This window comes from Mus caroli, unplaced genomic scaffold (assembly GCF_978045245.1).
Source record: "Mus caroli unplaced genomic scaffold, Mus_caroli_1 scaffold_10, whole genome shotgun sequence".
NCBI classification, from domain to species: Eukaryota; Metazoa; Chordata; class Mammalia; order Rodentia; family Muridae; genus Mus; species Mus caroli.
Genome location: NW_028227265.1, coordinates 3367481 through 3384381, shown reverse-complemented (window position 1 = coordinate 3384381; position 16901 = coordinate 3367481). Strand labels below are relative to the sequence as shown.

General features: G+C 49.1%; 1 protein-coding gene across 1 annotated transcript in view; it reads left to right on the top strand.

Annotated features, from left to right (window-relative positions):
• Positions 1-420: 420 nt before the first annotated feature.
• Map3k21 (mitogen-activated protein kinase kinase kinase 21) overlaps positions 421-16901 on the top strand; it is a 43982-nt gene continuing 27501 nt past the window's right edge. The window contains exons 1-3 of the mRNA XM_021170774.3: positions 421-1435; positions 13930-14110; positions 16054-16202. Coding sequence (XP_021026433.1) covers positions 679-1435; positions 13930-14110; positions 16054-16202 — 1087 coding nt within the window. The 5' untranslated portion in view covers positions 421-678. The remainder of the gene's footprint in view (positions 1436-13929; positions 14111-16053; positions 16203-16901) is intronic.

The following is a 16901-nucleotide window of genomic DNA, read 5'->3' as shown; positions in this document are numbered from 1 at the left end:
AGAGAGTGGGCCTAAGAAGACTGCCCCAGTGCGAAGTAAATAGACCTAGAGGTGTGGATCCAGGAGCACCAATGAACTTAGAGAATGAACTTGGGAAAGGGCGGGCACCAGGGGTGGAACCAGGAAGACTTGGAGGGAGGACCGAATCTCCGCAAAGCAAAATTACAGGGGCAGAAACGCCAACCTGGCGGAATGGGTTTGCTGGGGGGCGTGTCGGGCACAAGAGACTCAGGTTCAGGTTAGACTCAGAGGGAATTCCAGGGGTTAAAGAACCTGGAGGGCGGGACTGGCACTAGGGCGGGACTAATGGAGGGTGGAACCCAGGGGTAACGAACCCGGCGGGGCCAGAGCTAGTGCCAAGGGGAAAGGACCTGGAGGGTGAAGTGGCCAAGGAGGAGGGGCTGGGGGTGGGGGCGACCTCTGGGGAGCGCGCGTAAGTCCAAGCAGGTCCTGCACCGCCACAGGTTGTCTGCGCTAGCTGCTGCGGGGAAGAACTAGCCAAACTGGAGGCAGAGCAGAGGTCAGAGCCCCCGGGCAGTGGTCGTAACCTCTGTAGTCCTGCTCCAGTCCTGCACCCTTCCCTGTTAGCTCGGACCGATGATACGCGTCGCTGGAGACCCGGGAAGCTGAGGTTGTGGCTGTCGCACTTAGTCCACTAGCGACCTCTCAATCGCTCCTATGGCTCTACCTGTAGCCGAGGGCACGACTGACACGCCGCTGTCCCAGGCCCGGGACGACTCGGGGAGTACCTCCTCCGGGATGTGGGCCGCGCTTTATGATTACGAAGCGCGCGGTGAGGACGAGCTGAGCCTGAGGCGCGGTCAACTGGTGGAGGTACTGTCCCAGGACGCCGCGGTGTCAGGAGACGAGGGCTGGTGGGCCGGCCAAGTTCAGCGGCGCCTGGGCATCTTTCCGGCCAGCTACGTGGCGCCGTGTGGCCCGGTGCCGCCGCCGGCGCCGCCCCCGCCGAGACCCTGCTCGCCTGTGCACGTAGACTTCGAGCGCCTGGAGCTCAAGGAGCTGATCGGCGCCGGCGGCTTCGGTCAGGTGTACCGCGCCACCTGGCAGGGCCAGGAGGTGGCGGTGAAGGCGGCGCGCCGGGACCCGGAGCAGGACGCGGCGGCGGCGGCCGAGAGCGTACGGCGCGAGGCGCGGCTCTTCGCTATGCTGCGGCACCCCAACATCATCCAGCTGCGGGGTGTGTGCCTGCGGCAGCCGCACCTCTGCCTGGTGCTGGAGTTCGCGCGTGGCGGCGCGCTCAACCGCGCGCTGGCGGCGGCCGCACCGGATCCCCGAGCGCCAGGCCCCCGCCGCGCGCGCCGCATCCCCCCACAGGTTCTGGTCAACTGGGCGGTGCAGATCGCCCGCGGCATGCTGTACCTGCACGAGGAGGCGGTGGTGCCCATCCTGCACCGTGACCTCAAGTCCAGCAACAGTAAGTGAGGCTAGCCCCAAGGGAATTAGGTTCCAGGAGCCAAGAGAGGGGTCTGGCTCTGACACAGAGTGGGAAGGCAGGCTCTGGTTAACTTGCTTTAGGGAAGTTCGTACTTACCCTGGCGTTATTACCTGTGAGCACCCCTTTAAAAGACAGGGTTAGGAACTTGTAGATAAATTCTTGTTACTCTCCGGACCTACCGGACCCTACACATATAATCTGTGTAGGTCTCCCAATACACTTGCACGGGACTTTACCAGCCCTGGCCTTAAACAGAGCATGTTTAGCCTGCTGGCCATATTACCTGCACTCCGTCAGTCATTTCCTTCCACTTTACAAGTGTCTTATTAAAGTTTCTAATTCCTTTCTCCTGGTACGCTCTGCAAAAGCTGGGTTTCACGCATTCCAAGCAGGCATTCTGCCGCTGAGCTCTGCCCCACCACCCACCCCAAACCATCTCACTGTGAACATGGCTTCTTGCCCTTGGTCTTTCCTTACGGGTCAGAAATCTCTGTCTCTGAAACATGACTGTACTGTTTGGAGAAATCTTTTCTGCAAATTGGAAGCACCCATTTGGACCGAGAACAAGTGCACGGATCCTATATGGTACTGGAAATATCAGGTTGTGTCAGTCACCTGATCTGGAAGTCAGAGTGGACTTTTCAGGCATTAGCAGGGAGCTCCCATGCAATCTAAACACAAACTATCAGCATGAACGTCTAAGAGAGCTGGAGTCCAGGATTGCTGTTTGCAGTTGCTCTCCACTACTGAAGAGCCTTCCCCTCCCCAGAGTGAAATGGAATCTCTTGCAAGACTAAAATATTCAGCCAGAGCTGGTGCTGACCAGGCACAGTTGCAAACCACTCAGTCATCCTAAACTTGCTAGGACAGGAGCTAGCTGGAAGGACATCGGTGTCTTTGGAGAGCAGAAAGACAGTAGCCAGCAGCCAGGGCAGTAAGCAGTACTTTATATGCTGGCACGGATTCTCTCTGGCTGTCAAAAGCCTTCAGTACAGAAATGCACCCGAAAGGTAAAACACATTCTCTCCATTATGCAAATTATGAATAACTGGGAGGTTGCAGCTCTGGGTGAGCACTGGATGGCTCTCCACCCCTCCCCCAGTCCACCTCATTTAGGCCTCAGCTGCTCCAGCCATGAGCCACAAGCTTAGGGAAGCTTGCCTTGACACCACGTGTCTCCAGCTGACTGCATGGGGCCCCTGAAGTGGTTTGCCTTGAGGGTTCTGTCATACTTAATACACAGCATGTCTTTCTTTTGTGTGTATGTATTCACATGTGTCCAGATGCACATGGTGAGGGTGGGTGGGTGTTCCTTTGTTTGAAGGCCTGAGGTAAATGAAACCCTGAGTGTACCTTCCTCAGGTGCCTCTTTATTGAGACAGTTTCTCACATTCCTGGAATTCACCAGATTTGGCTAGGCAGGGTGGCCGTTGAGTCCCATGGGTTCTCCCACCTGGGCCTCCCCACTACTGGGATCCTAAGAGTGTGCTGCCTGCCAAGCCAGACTTTTTATGTGGGTCCTAAAGATGAAACCCAGGTTCTGTCCTTGTGCTTGTAGAACAAGCTCTTTTCTGACTAACCCATTCTTTTGCACCATGGCATGATCTTTAAGGAGCATATTTATGTACATACTTCATGTTTGCTAGTTCCCACTACTTGTCCTTATTTCCTAAAGTATGTTGTCACTGAGAGCAATATGTAGGTAGCCTGCTGCCACAGGACACGGTGAGCCTCCACTTGCCTTGCAAACCTGAGTGCTCGAGGATCCTTCTGAAGGACAGGTAGAGGGCCCCCAGACAGGACAGCACATCACACCAGGCCCTCCTCTGCAGGAGCTTCAGGATAACACAGAACCTGGCATTCTTCAAATTAATACTGCCAAAACTAATGCTTATGACACATCACCCCTTGCAACAAAGGTCCAAGGCCATTGATACTGCTTTGGCATTGCACCCAGTCTGGTGTATGTGTGTGTGTGCACATGTGTGTGTGTGTGAGCATGTGTGTGTGTGTGTGTGTGTGTGTGTGTGTGCAGTTGCAAGCACACACATGTGTGGAGACCAGAGGACAACCTCAAAACTCCTTTGTTCCTCCAGTGCCTTTCACCTCTGACTGAGACAGAATCTCTGACCTAGAAACTTATACAAGGCGAGGCTGGGTGGCTAGGAAGCCCCAGGATTTCACCTGTCTCTTCCCCAGCCCTGGGATTACAAGCACATGCCAGCATTCCCGCCTTTTTGCATGTGGGTTCTAGAACTCTCTCCTGAGCATGCATACTTGCAGGCAAGAGCTATACTATCCTGTCTGAGCTACCTCCCTCTTCCTGCTCAGTGCATCCTGAGGGCCACATCACATGTCCACAAGCAGTGCTTGTTTGCTAGGTGTGTGTAGAGCCCAGGAGGGCTTGGGGTCCCTCTGTATGCTTGCACGTGAAAGGTGATCTTTAAAAGAGTTCCTATTATCTGTAAATGGTTTGTAAAAAAGACAGTAAAATGGTTTCTATTGATCCCGTCAACAGGAGACACTGCCTGTCTGGGAGATTCTTGGTCTTTTATTGGCAGTTCCCTCCTACATTAGCTTTTGGAAATCTTTTTACCGTCAGGACAAGTAGCCCAACTTCCTGGGGTTCTTTTGATTTCTTCAAAGACAGGCTAGATTTCCTTTATTTTACAATTTATTATCGCAGTTCCTACAGTTCTTTCTTAGCATGGGGTCCCCTTCATCTCCAGCACCCCATAAACACACACACACACACACACACACACACACACACACTTAAAAAAGAAACCAGCACACTAAATGGATTTGTTGGCTAGATACTAGCTTGGCCAAGGATTTGCTGGGTTACCTCCACAAGTTTAATTAGTTAATTAGAATGACGTGAGATACTTGAGTGAATATGTAGTCTACCATGTTCACACCAGGAGCCGAGCTGCACAAGGCTCTGTCCTCCAGGTCTGCTTGTGAATAGTGAAAGGTTTTGGAATTCCCTCTGTGGTGTGTGGCTGTACCTTCTCTCTGACTGTGCAGTGTAGCGACACGGTTGCGGCAGGTTGGGTTTGACTGTGTTATTTGCTGACGGCAGTCGTGAATTACTGGCTGTAAACAGGGCTTTGAGTCAATATTGAGCTTATTCCACTCTGCAGCCAGCCCACGTGACAGTGGGCAGTGGGGGAGGGCTGACACCCAGTCGGTGGGAATTACTGTTAAAACAAATGCTTGAATTTGTAGGAAGATTCTGCACCTTTTGATAGATTTTTCTTTTCTAGTTTTTTAACTCTTACTTCTTGGGGACTTGTCTGTGATAAAGCACCAATGACTCAAACAACCTTTGCCCTTTCTGACAGACAGCTACTGAAAGTCAAGCCAAACTTGCAGTGTGTGTGTGTGTGTGTGTGTGTGTGAGATGTGTGTGAGTGTGTGTGTGTGTGTGTGTGCACTGTTTGTTAGTATTTGCCTAGTGTCTGTGCATGTGTGTGTTTGCTGTGCCATGTGTTTGCTATGTGTATGTGTGTGCCCTGTGTGTCTCCTGTGTATATTTGTGTGTGTGTGTGTGCCACATGTGGGAGGATGTGTATGTGTGTGCCATGTGTGTGTGAAAAAGTGTGTGTGTGTCTGAGTGTGTTTGTGTGTATAATGTGTGTATGTCGTGGGTATGAATATGTCAGTGTATGTATATGTCACGTATGTGTGCCATGTATGTTTCATGTGTGTGTGTGCCAAGTGTGAGTGTGTCTGAGTGTGTGTATGTATGAACCATGTGTGTGCCATGTGTGAGGGTATGCGTGTGAGTGTGTATGTCTGAGTGTGTGTATGTGTGTACCATGTGTGAGTGTGTGTGCCGTGTGTGTATGTGTGTGAGTGAGTATGTGTGTCATATGTGAGTGTATGTGTGTGTAGAGGCCAGAGGTCAGCCTTGCTAGTTTGGCTAGGTTTGCTGGCCGTCTAGCCCCAGGGCTCCTGCTGTCTCTGCTTCCCCAGCACTGGATTCATGTTGCCACGCCTGACTTTTTCATGCGGGTTCTGTGAGATCACTCTGGTCCTCATGCACAGCAAGCACCCCACCCACTGAACCATCACTCCCTGTGACCCCAAACTTGCAGGCTTTGAGCTTCCTGGTGGTGAAGACATGCTGAGCCCTTGAGATTCCCAGGAAGCATAGCACAGCAAAGAACAAACCCTGCTAAGCTGTCTGTCTGCCCTTGTGCCATGCTGGAGAAGGAAACAAGATAGCTCTGAGGAGCCCTGCAAACTACCCCCTGTCCCAGTACTAAGGATGGAGCCCAGGGTCTCACCAGAAAATTGGCAAGCACCTTCTGAGCTTCATCCTCAGACCTCCTTCTGTTTCTATTCTGAGACATGGTATGGCCACAGAGTACAGGCTGGCATTGAAAGAACTCTGCAGCTCATGCAAGCCTTGAACTTTCAAACCTCAGCCTCGAGAGCAGCTGCAATGAGTCTGAGCTGGCAGACCAGCGGGTTTTACGTGTACAATCAGAGAGGAAAAAAAAAAAAAGCAAAACAAAACTCCTTGTGCACGAGGACACATTTAAACCTTCTCTGGCTCTTTCCGGGTCACGGGAACACAGTGACAAGGCAAGCGACAGTGACAGTGTCCGCCATCGGAGTCCATTGAGGAAGGACAGGTAGTCATTCATGTTGGGTTAGTGTTAGCATGTCTACCAGGTAACCAAGCTGGTGAGAGAGGAGGTGGTGGTGGAGGAGAGATAACCATCTCAGAGCAAGGGCCACAGGAAGCTGGTGAAGCAGCCTGGTGCAGAGAGCTGGAGTCCAGGTACACATGGTCAGACCTGTGGGCTCATGGCACTCTGACGTCTCTGCCTGGGAGCCTGGGACCCTGGGAGCTTGGGAGCATTTTGTACCCATATCTGACTTGTGTTACATAAATATATATATCACATATAATATACTATAAATTGTATACTATATGCATATTTAATATGATTATATATATAATACACATACACACGCATTTTTCATTGCTGGGGATGGAACACAGGGCTAGGCAAGTGTGTGCTATGCAAATGCTCTACCACTAGGCTACATCCCATCTCTGACTCAGGTTTTAATGACTAGCCAGTGAGCAGAAGGGGTCAAGTCAGGTGTGAAGTGAGTGAAGGCTGTCATTGCAGTCCCAGGAAAATGGCTTTCAGGAGTCTAGGGGCGGGGTCTGAGACACGTGGTCTAGTCCTTGCTAGTTCACACTAGCTTGAGAACATCTAGCATTACCAGAATCCTAAAAGGCTGGGGCATTAACTTAAAGTCACTCAGACCTGGTTTTAGTATGTATGTATGTATGTATGTATGTATATATGTATGTATTTTGAGACAGAGTCTGGTGTATAACAGGTTGGCCACACCTCTATAAATAGACAGGGATGACCTTGAACTTCTGATCCTTTTGTCTCTACTTCCGAGTGCTGAGATTACAAGCACTGAGTCACGCTCCCTTCTGTGCAGTACCGGAGTGAAATGGAACCCAGATCTCCCTCCATGCTAGGCTAGCCCTCACCATTGAGCCACACCCCCAGTCCTGGACTTGAATGTGTCTGTGTCGTCTCTCGTGGCTGTGTAGCCATGGTCAAGTTAAGGAACACCCTGATTTGTGACTTTGTGTACAGAGTTCCTCTCATGGAGACCGACTCAGTCCTGTGGGGAAATCTGTCCCGTGGTTCTTAACACTTCAAAGGCGGTTGGGTAAACATTGCCATGGAGGCATTATAAGGAACAGCGAGCAGTTACAGGTGTGGCTGGAAGGAAAGGCTGGAATGGGTTTGTGGGAGGGAACGCTTCCAATGTAGCCAGGCACCAAGCTTTTGGTGCCATGCGAGGGTGTGTGTGCGGAGGGAGCAGAGGAACAAAATGCCATTGTCTGCTTTATGGTGGTAGAGCCAGAGATTGCCTAATAGCAGCAGTAAAAACAAAGTGACCCTCAGAGGTCAGCCTCATGCACATTGTTGATAAATTATGAGCAAATCATTGTATGCTTTGATTTTTGAATCCCTGGAGACTTGGACTATATTAATTTGGTTCACCGTTCAGCTGCAATTTTTCTTTCTTTCTTTTTTTTTAAAAATCCTTTATTTCCTTTTTATTTTATATGTATGGCTATTCTCCCTACATGTATATCTGTTCACCAGGTACATGCCTGGTGCCCACTAAAGGCAGAAAAGGCTATCGGACTTGTAGTATTAGTGTTAGAGGTGGTTGTGAGTTGCCATGGAGATGCTGGGAATCAAATCTGAGTCTTCTGGAAGAGCAGCCAGTGTTCTTAACCCTGACCCATCTCCCCACACACTAAATGGAGAGATGTTCAGATTATATGCACACACACACACACACACACACACACACGTTATTTATTAACAAATAAATAACCTGTGTATTAGGTGTAAGGAAGTCTTCTAGGCTCTTCATTCTCTGTAGTGGACAAAGTAGAACCAAGCTCTTCCCCCTAGTGCACGAGACAGCTATTAAATCTGTCAGTGGGTAAGGATGCTTAGCCTTCATGCTCAGGTTGGAAGGGAGATGACAGTCAGGTGTGGTGAGCTCATGCTTGAAATATTAGCATTTGGGAGGCCGAGGCAGGAGGATTCCTGGGAGTCTGAATCCACCGTGAGCTACATGGTGAACTCCACGTCAGCCTGAGCTCTATACAGAGAAAGACCCTCTCTCATAACTGAACAACAGCAAGAAAGCTGAGCATGCCGGTGCAGGCAGGACAGCTAGCCTGGGCTACAAAGTGAGACCCCCGTCTCAAGGAAAATAAAAAGAATAAGCCGTTTTGTTAGGATGAGCAGCAGTGTTGACTGTCCTTCAAAAGAAAGGACGTGGAAGAAAAGAAGCCTGTTCCTATGGGAAGTGAAGGGAGCTGTGTCCAGTTCCTGGCAGGAAGCTGCTGAGGAGGGAGAGGGTAGAAATGAGAGAGAAGAGAGCACCTGTCCAACCCTTAGGGTCTGCACTACCGAGCCACAGGCTCTGCGACTGAAGGCTTGATCAAAGCTCTGTGTAGTCTCTCTCTGTCTTGTGTATGGCTTGGTTCGTTGAATGTAAAGGACGACAGATTGAGGCCAGATGCAGGGGGCCCTGGTTGGAGTGAAAATTTGGCAGTCAGAAAGAGAGACAGGGAGGGGAGTCAGAAAAGCCAGGGACCCTGGACTGATATCTGGAGATCTTTTGGGAAGAGGAGATGCAAGCAGGAGGAGCAGGAAGGTGAAGCAAGTGAGGAGAGGGGTTCTCTAAGGCCAGCAGAGGTGGGGCTAGGGCATCGGGGAGCAGTGTGCTCTGAGGCCTGGATTCACACACCTGCGGGGCTCTGATTATTTTTACAGCCTTTCTTTGTGAATGGGTGTGACCCTCTCAAGAGGGCAGAGGCAAATGGTTTTACACCTAGCAGGTGATTTAAGGCCAAAGAGCTTATGATAAGTTCTCTTTCTCCGCCCGTTCCTCCCACACAGTCTTGGTTATTTGGTTACTCATTCAGCTAACAAAGATACAGCAAGGAGCGGAGCATAAAAATACCAGGTCGGCTTGCCATATTCCCAGCATCCACAAGGAGGCGGTGGCAGCTTCAGTTGCAGGGCATCTGACTCCCTGTTCTGGCGTCTGAGGGCACTGTAGGCACACGGTATGCACATACACATAATAAATAAATAAATAAATAAATAAATAAATAAATAAATAAATAAATCTTTAGAAGAAAAGAGAGAACCTTCTAGTCAAGTTAAAGGGAAAGCAGCAGGAAGGGGCGCTTTATAGATTCTTCAGTACAGAAGCAGGGTCCCGTAAGGATCCCAGAGATGATGATAGCCACATAGGGGTTCAGGACCCCTGGTTACGGGTAGAGAGTATTCACTCAGTGAGCAGGTGCTGGGAGCTGGGGAGTCAGAGTCAACACAGTGATGTTTATTCTTGTTTTAAATTTGCAATGACTTTAGAAACCAGAGTTGTTAGAACGTGGGGTTCATGTGGAAAATACCAGAATGAGCTGGAAAGATCACATCAAAAGAGGGCAAATAGACTCGAAAGCCCGGTGAGATTCAGGCCTTTCTTCCAAGGCTGGGGCGCGGGGGGGAGGGGGGCGCGGGGGCGGGGAGAGGAGAGAGATGAGGAGATATGCATTAACACCAGTGTGGTACGGTGCATGAAGACAGTATGGTACGGTGCTCCGTTCCAGACCCAGTGCCCCCTATTGTGTGCAGAGCACACATTCACAAGGTGACCTTATGACCCTAGGCAGAGCAGTGATGCTTGTAAGTCTGTTCCACTTTGTTCCCCCTTCTTCCCACTTGCTGGCTTTTTTTTTTTTTTTAAATAATACATTCCTAGTTAACGATTAATTGAAACCCATCTGTCTCACAGAATAGAGTCTGGATTCAGTGACCCCATAAATGTTGGCGAAACCAGAATGCGTATATTGTGATCGCTTTAAAAAAATACAACAAATTCACAACGGAAAGCAGGAGATTTAGAGATGATGGGGGGCTTGCTGCCTGATGGTTGGGGGGGGGGGTGGTGGCCGAGTGCAAGGCTGAAGAGAGAAGCCCATGGACCAGGGCTGCGAGTTCGCGCTGCAGTCTCAGAGAGGGTTCTCGTGGCTCAGCTGCTAAGGAGGATTAGCAGGTGCCCAGGAATCCCACCTGCTTGGTGTGACTCCGAGCCAGACTTGTTGATAGCCTTTCCGAAAACTTTGAGGGACGGGAAGTGGAAGCAGGCCCAACCTATGTGCACCCGAAACCTGGCGAGACCTGGAGGGAGGCCCGGGTCTAGTTTAACTGTTGAGGTGGCGTGTTGTGGTTTCGGTCACATTGCCCAAAAGATAAGGAATTTCAGGAATTCTGCCATGCCAGTTGGAAACAGAGTCCCAAACAATGGGCCTTTCACGGAGCCCTGGCCTACAGCTGGCACTGAGGTGTTATTTTAATTCGGTTTGTGTTGATCTGGAGTGTGCAGTGCCAGTTGCTAGGGGGAATTTTGGACCTGGGAAAAGAGAAGCTGGGTTCTAAACTGTGGCAGGATAGATGCTAATTGCATGGGCTGCCCCTCTCACTCCCACTGCTTAGGAAAGAAGCTGGCTGGTTGCTGGTCAGAGCGGAATTCCCCCTCCTAGCTGCTCTCCTGGTTAGTAGAGTTCAGGCTCTGGCCTTCCCACATGTGGATCGGGTGACTAGGGACATTTTGAGGTCCGCATTCAGTGCTGCTGCTGCGTCTTCTGCATTAGTGACTTCTCTCATTGTTGTGACCAGATCAAACTCTTAAGGAATGAAGGGTAGCCCCTCTGTGACCGGGGAGCCACAGCAGCAGGAGCGTGAGGCAGCCGGGTCACCTTCTGTGAGAAAGCAGAGTGTGAACAGGAAGTGGGGCCATGCTATAACACCTCAAGGTCTGCCTGCTGTAACTTCTCTGTCCCGATAGGCTCCGCCTCCTGAAGGTTCCACAGCATTCCAAAACAGTGCTGTCTGGTCGCTCCAGGGTTCTGTGCGGGTCAGTTCTCACTCAGATCACACCCTCCTGCCCATCCTCCACAAGAGTGGGGTGATGAAGAAGGAAGACTCGGGAAGGAGCTAATCGTTTGTATTGTTTCTGTGGTTAAGAGTACCCACTTAAAGGATTGGAGGGCACATCTCTTTTTAAATAGGATTATTATTATTTTTTTTTTAATTCACAAGGACAAAATGGGCTTTTAGCTTACAGGGAAGAAGTGTCTCAGTTTGTATATGCTCGGCTCAGGGAGTGCCACTATTAGGAGATGTGGTCTTGTTGGAGCAAGTGTGTCACTGTGGGTGTGGGCTTTAAGACCCTCATCTTAGCTGCCTGGAAATGAGTCTTCCTCTAGCAGCCTTCAGATGAAGATGTAGAACTCTCAGCTCTGCCTGCACTATGCCTGCCTGGATGCTGCCATGCTCCTGCCTTGATAATAATGGACTGAACCTCTGAACCTGTAAGCCAACCTCAATTAAATGTTGTCCTTATAAGAATTGCCTTGGTCATGGTGTCTGTTCACAATAGTAAAACCCTAACTAAGATAGCACCCATTCAGTCAGCAGGCATTTCTGATCACCTTGCCTCCTTGGCACAACTTGGCAGGGCTGGAGAATATCAGAGATCTTCCACATGGGGTATCTTAGCTAGGGTTTCAATTGCTGCTATAAACAATTAAAACAAAATACAAAACAAAACCTATCATGACCAAAAAGCAAGTTGTGGAACAGAGGGTTTATTCAGTTTATACTTCCAAATCACCAAAAATGTCTGGGCAAGAACTCAAATGGGGAAGAGACCTGGAGGCAGGAGTGATGCAGAGGCCATGGAGGGATGCTGCTTACTGGCTTGCTCAGCCTGCTTTCTTATAGAACCCAGGACCACCATGCCAGAGATGGCACCACCCACCATGGGCCATGCCCTATCCCATTGATCACTAGTAGAGAAAGTGTCTACAGCTGGATGTCACAGAGGCATTTCCTCGACTGAGACTCTTTCTTCTCTGATGACTGTAGCTTATGTCAAGTTGACACACAAAACCAGCCAGTACACAGGGATGTCTCTGCATATAGCCCTGGGCTCTCCAGTGACATTTTTTGGACTGTAAACTGAAGGTCCTAGTTCTTCCCTAACTGACTGGAGAAACAGCTTTGCTCATTAGGGGGTGATTGTTGGCACCAAGTATTGACTGCTCGAGGGGTAATAATGTAGCATTGATGAAGGCTAGAGGTATACAGGCTACAGTGTTGCTGTGGGCATTGGGGGAGTGATTAAATAGTTTCTGGAGTTAAGTTTTATATGCAAAGAAGTATCGGGTAAAAGGAAAAGTAACAGACAAAAGAGATGGGCAGGCATCAGCAGGTGTGGGCTGACCTGGGTGGTTGTGGTATCTCACAGTTCATCTCCATGGGTTCAGATGTCTGTAGGGTTTTGCAGAAGCCGGCGTTCGATAATGAGCTACGTTAATATGTCACCTATTGGTGCAGCCTCCTGTGGTGCAGCCTCCTGTGCACTCAGCAGGAAAGACTCTGCTTTGATGAGGATGGAATTTCTAGGAGTGAGACATTTATTTTTCTTGTCATGTTGGCTTTGATAACTGATCTTAGTCTAGACGGCTTGGTGAAAGGCTCTTGGCCCTGAGAATCATTTACTTTCTGCCTAAGCTGTTCCATGCTGGAAGATATTCTTAAAATTTTACCTAGCCATGCTGCAAGTTGAACAAAGTGGCAGAAATACAAATTCATTCTCTGTGACTCTGGTAGCTACTGTGAGATGGTAATTTACTTATTTATTTATTTAATATCTAAAGGAGCTGACATTTTTATGTTCACATCTCCCATTACAATGGAAACTTCATTTTAAAATTCTACTTCTCCATCCAAGATTGTTCTTTTTGTTAGGAAGCTGGGGCAGGGTTTCCTTGACAGGCTCAACACTGCGCCCTCCTAGTAAAATAGAACAAATAATACAGGATAAAGAAAAAGTCCACTCTGCTCTTATCTGTCTGTCTGGGTCATGCCAGGCTAGTGGGTATCATTGTAGGGTGAGTGGGAGTTCTTGACATTGGCAGTCCAGGCCTCATGGACAGACAGCTTCCCAAAGGGTGACCTCATTCAGGAGAGGATCCCACAGACATCTCAGGGCAGGAGGGTCTCCTCCATGGGGCGCTGGGATCATACTTGGTGAGGAGTAATCAGGAGACTTGTGGGGAGGAGGAATCACCATCCATGCAAGAACAGTGTTACATACAAGTCTCTATGGTCAAAATGTTTTTTTTAATGGAAAGAATTTTGCTATTGAAAATTATCTTAGTAGAATTTTACCGCTGTGAACAGACACCGTGACCAATTTAACTCTTATAAAAAACAACATTTTTTTTAAAAAGATGTATTTATTTTATTGTATATATAACTATATTGTAGCTGTCTTCAGACACACCACAAGAGGGCATCAGATCCCATTACAGATGGTTGTGAGCCACCATGTGATTGCTGAGAATTGAACTCAGGACTTCTGGAAGAGCAGTTAAGTGCTCTTAACCGCTGAGCCATCTCTCCAGCCCAAAGAACAGCATTCAGTTGGGGCTAGCTTACAGGTTCAGAGGTTCAGTCCATTATCATCCAGGAGGGAACATGGCAGCATCCAGGCAGGCAACGGTGCACGAGGAAATGAGAGTTCTACATCTTCATATGAAGGCTGCTAGCAGAATACTGCTAGGGTGAGGGTCTTAAAGCCAACTCCCACAGTGACACACCCACTCCAACAAAGCCACACCTACTCCACCGAGGCCACACCCACTCCAACAGGGCCACACCCACTCCAACAGGGCCACACCTTCTAATAGTACCACTCCCAGGGCCAAGCATATACAAACCACTACAAAAATATAAAGCAAAATGATAAATGACTTAGAAGACTTGGGCTGGTGGTCGGATCATGCGCCAAAGCCCTTCCCACCCCTTTCCCTGTAGTTTTGCTGCTGGAGAAGATAGAACATGATGACATTTGCAACAAGACCCTGAAGATCACGGACTTCGGGCTAGCGAGGGAATGGCACAGGACCACCAGGATGAGCGCAGCAGGGACCTACGCCTGGATGGCTCCCGAGGTCATCAGGTCCTCCCTGTTCTCCAAGGGCAGCGACATCTGGAGGTAAGAACACGCCTGGGCTTTGTCCGTCTGCAACCTCCGGTTGTTGTCTTTGAGTCTGCAGGGCTTCGTGATTCCGCTGTGAAGAGCGAAGTGCTTGTGAGTGGTGTTGATTCAGACAGGGGGACGAGAGATTGCTGCTCAGCTTTCTGTCCTATGATAACAGTGTCTGGGGCGATTACATTAAAGAGGGGGAGCTTTATTTTGGCTCAGTGTTTTAGACGACTCAGTTCACCCATGGTAGGACTGTAAAGCATCCATGAACTTCAGTCCTTGAAGAGGCCAAGTCGTGACTGGAAGCTTGTGGCAGACGAAAGCTGCTGCACAGTCTTAAGAGACAGCAGGCTTTCCCCAGCTGTTCCTGTGCCAAGTATTGTCTTCTTCGTAATGCTGATAATCTCTTTAACACCTAGGCCTGTCTGCCAGGTGGAAATGTTACTTTTCTGGCTAAAGTGTTTGGAATATTTCCACTTTCTTCTTCTCCTGATCCTCATTGCTAAAAGCAGCCTGTGATCACCACGCTATAACCCAACTGTTGGGCTGTATTGAAATCTTCCCTCTCAGATTGCTGAGTTCTCTGCCTTCAAATTCCAGCCTCAACTAAAGTCTCAGGGTAAAATGTAGCTATTACTGAAATGTAACTCAAGAGGTTTGTGGAGTTGTTCCTGCTGGAGTTCTGTGAGCACAGCTGTCACCCACCATGTTTCGTTCAGAATCTTCATCTTGTGTCCCACAAGAGCTGCCCATTACTTTTGGCTTCCAGCCTCTCTAGGCTCCTTCTACAAACTCTACCGTACTCCCAGGCTTCCTCACAGAAATGTCTTGTGTTGACTGTGTTCTAGTCAGCTTTCTGTGACTGTGACACAATTCCTGAGATGATCAGGCCATAAGAAGGAAAGAGGATTTGTTTGGGCTCAGAGTTCAAGCTTTCTTCCCATGTGAGTGTTTGCCTCTGTAGTTTCTTGGGCCAATGGTAAGGCAGAGAATTATGGCAGGGAGATGTATAGAAGAATAAAACTGCTCATATCCTGTCATCTAGGAAATAGAGAGAGTAAGCAAGAGAGAGAGAGAGAGAGACAGAGACAGAGACAGAGACAGAGAGAGAGAGAGAGAGAGAGAGAGAGAGAGACAGAGAGACAGAGAGACAGAGAGGAAGAGAGAAAGGAAGTGGGGTACATGCCACGATGTGGACTGAGCCTGCTTCCCTGTGTCTTCCCCACCACAGTGGACTGCACTCTCTTAAACTATGAGTGAGGATACATTTCTGCTCTGGTAATCAGTTCCTTTCAGCTTTGATCACAGTGGCAAGGAAGCTAATGTATAGAATAAGCATGAGAACCTTTCTTCAAAAAGCTTATGTCAAACTCCCCAAGTCACCATCAACGTTTTAATCTTTGTGTCCACCAGAAGTCACTCCCTCACTTCTATACATGAAGTCCTTGGCAGAGACTCTTCTCAACTCCAACCAGAGAAGAGTTAGCTATCCCCATAACTGTCCTGCCACAGTCATATCAGTGGGCCCCTCTTGCTTGGTAGGTTGGTCTTGAAGGTAAATTGATGGAATCAGACAAAATTATATTGAGTAAAGTAAACTAGGAGAGAAAGAGAAATATTGTATGTTCTCCCTCATGGTTGGATGTAGCTTCTAACCTGGAACCACAGTGCTTGCAGAAGCCAGTGCTCTTTTAGCTGATGAGCTATTTCTTCAGATCTTTTCTGGGGGAGTTTTTCAGATAAGGTTGCACTGTGTAGCCCAGACTAGCTGGGGCTCATAATCCTCCTGCCTCAGTCTCCCGCATGCTGGCAGTGCAGGTGTGTACCACCATGCTCCAGCTGTTCTGGGACAGAGCCACCTCTTAACCTGGGAGAGCTGTGGCTTTGTTGGGTCAGCTAGGAGTGGGGCAGGCTCAGGAGCCCCAGTCGCTAACGGGAGCTTTGCCTTCTAGCTATGGAGTGCTGTTGTGGGAGCTGCTCACGGGTGAGGTCCCGTACCGTGGCATCGATGGACTGGCTGTGGCGTACGGGGTGGCTGTCAACAAGCTCACACTGCCCATTCCATCCACCTGCCCTGAACCGTTTGCAAAACTCATGAAAGGTAATGTTCAACCCTGAGCTAAGAAGAGTCAGGTCAAGGGAAGGCATGCACAGGAGCAACAGATACTGTTTTTGGTTTTCTTTCTATTTTTAAGAAAGCACTATGTGTACTGCTGAGATGGCTTGGGAAATAAAAGCATTTGCTACCAAGGCTGACAGTCTGAGTTCAGCTTCCACGTGGAAGAAGAGATCAGCTTCCTGTGGTTGCTCCTCTGACTTCTAACTATATGCAATGGCACACCTGAACCTACACACACACACACACACACACACACACACACACACACACACACACCACACACAAACAAACAAACAAATGTGTAAAGTTTTAAAAAGCCAAGGAAATGTTAAACTTCACACACTAGTTCATGTCAGTAATCCCGGTATTCAAGAATCTGAGGCAGGAGGATTGCTTTGAGTTCTCAGGCCAGCCTGAGCTAATATGAGACCCTGTCTCAAAAAAGAAAAAAAAAAATCCAATTGCTTTCAAGTGTGCTATTCTAAGAACTTCTGCTAGAGTGCTGAAGCCCAGGCACGGTCAGCTGTGCAGCTTAAAGGCCCTCGAGCTTTATCAGCGGTGCCTTCCCTTCCCTGTGCAACTTGGCACAGTGACAGTGATGCTGTCACTGTCCTCCTGTCCCCTAGCAGAGCCCTCAACTGGCTCCAAGCCATCCAGGTAGTGGTCATAGACATCATTCAG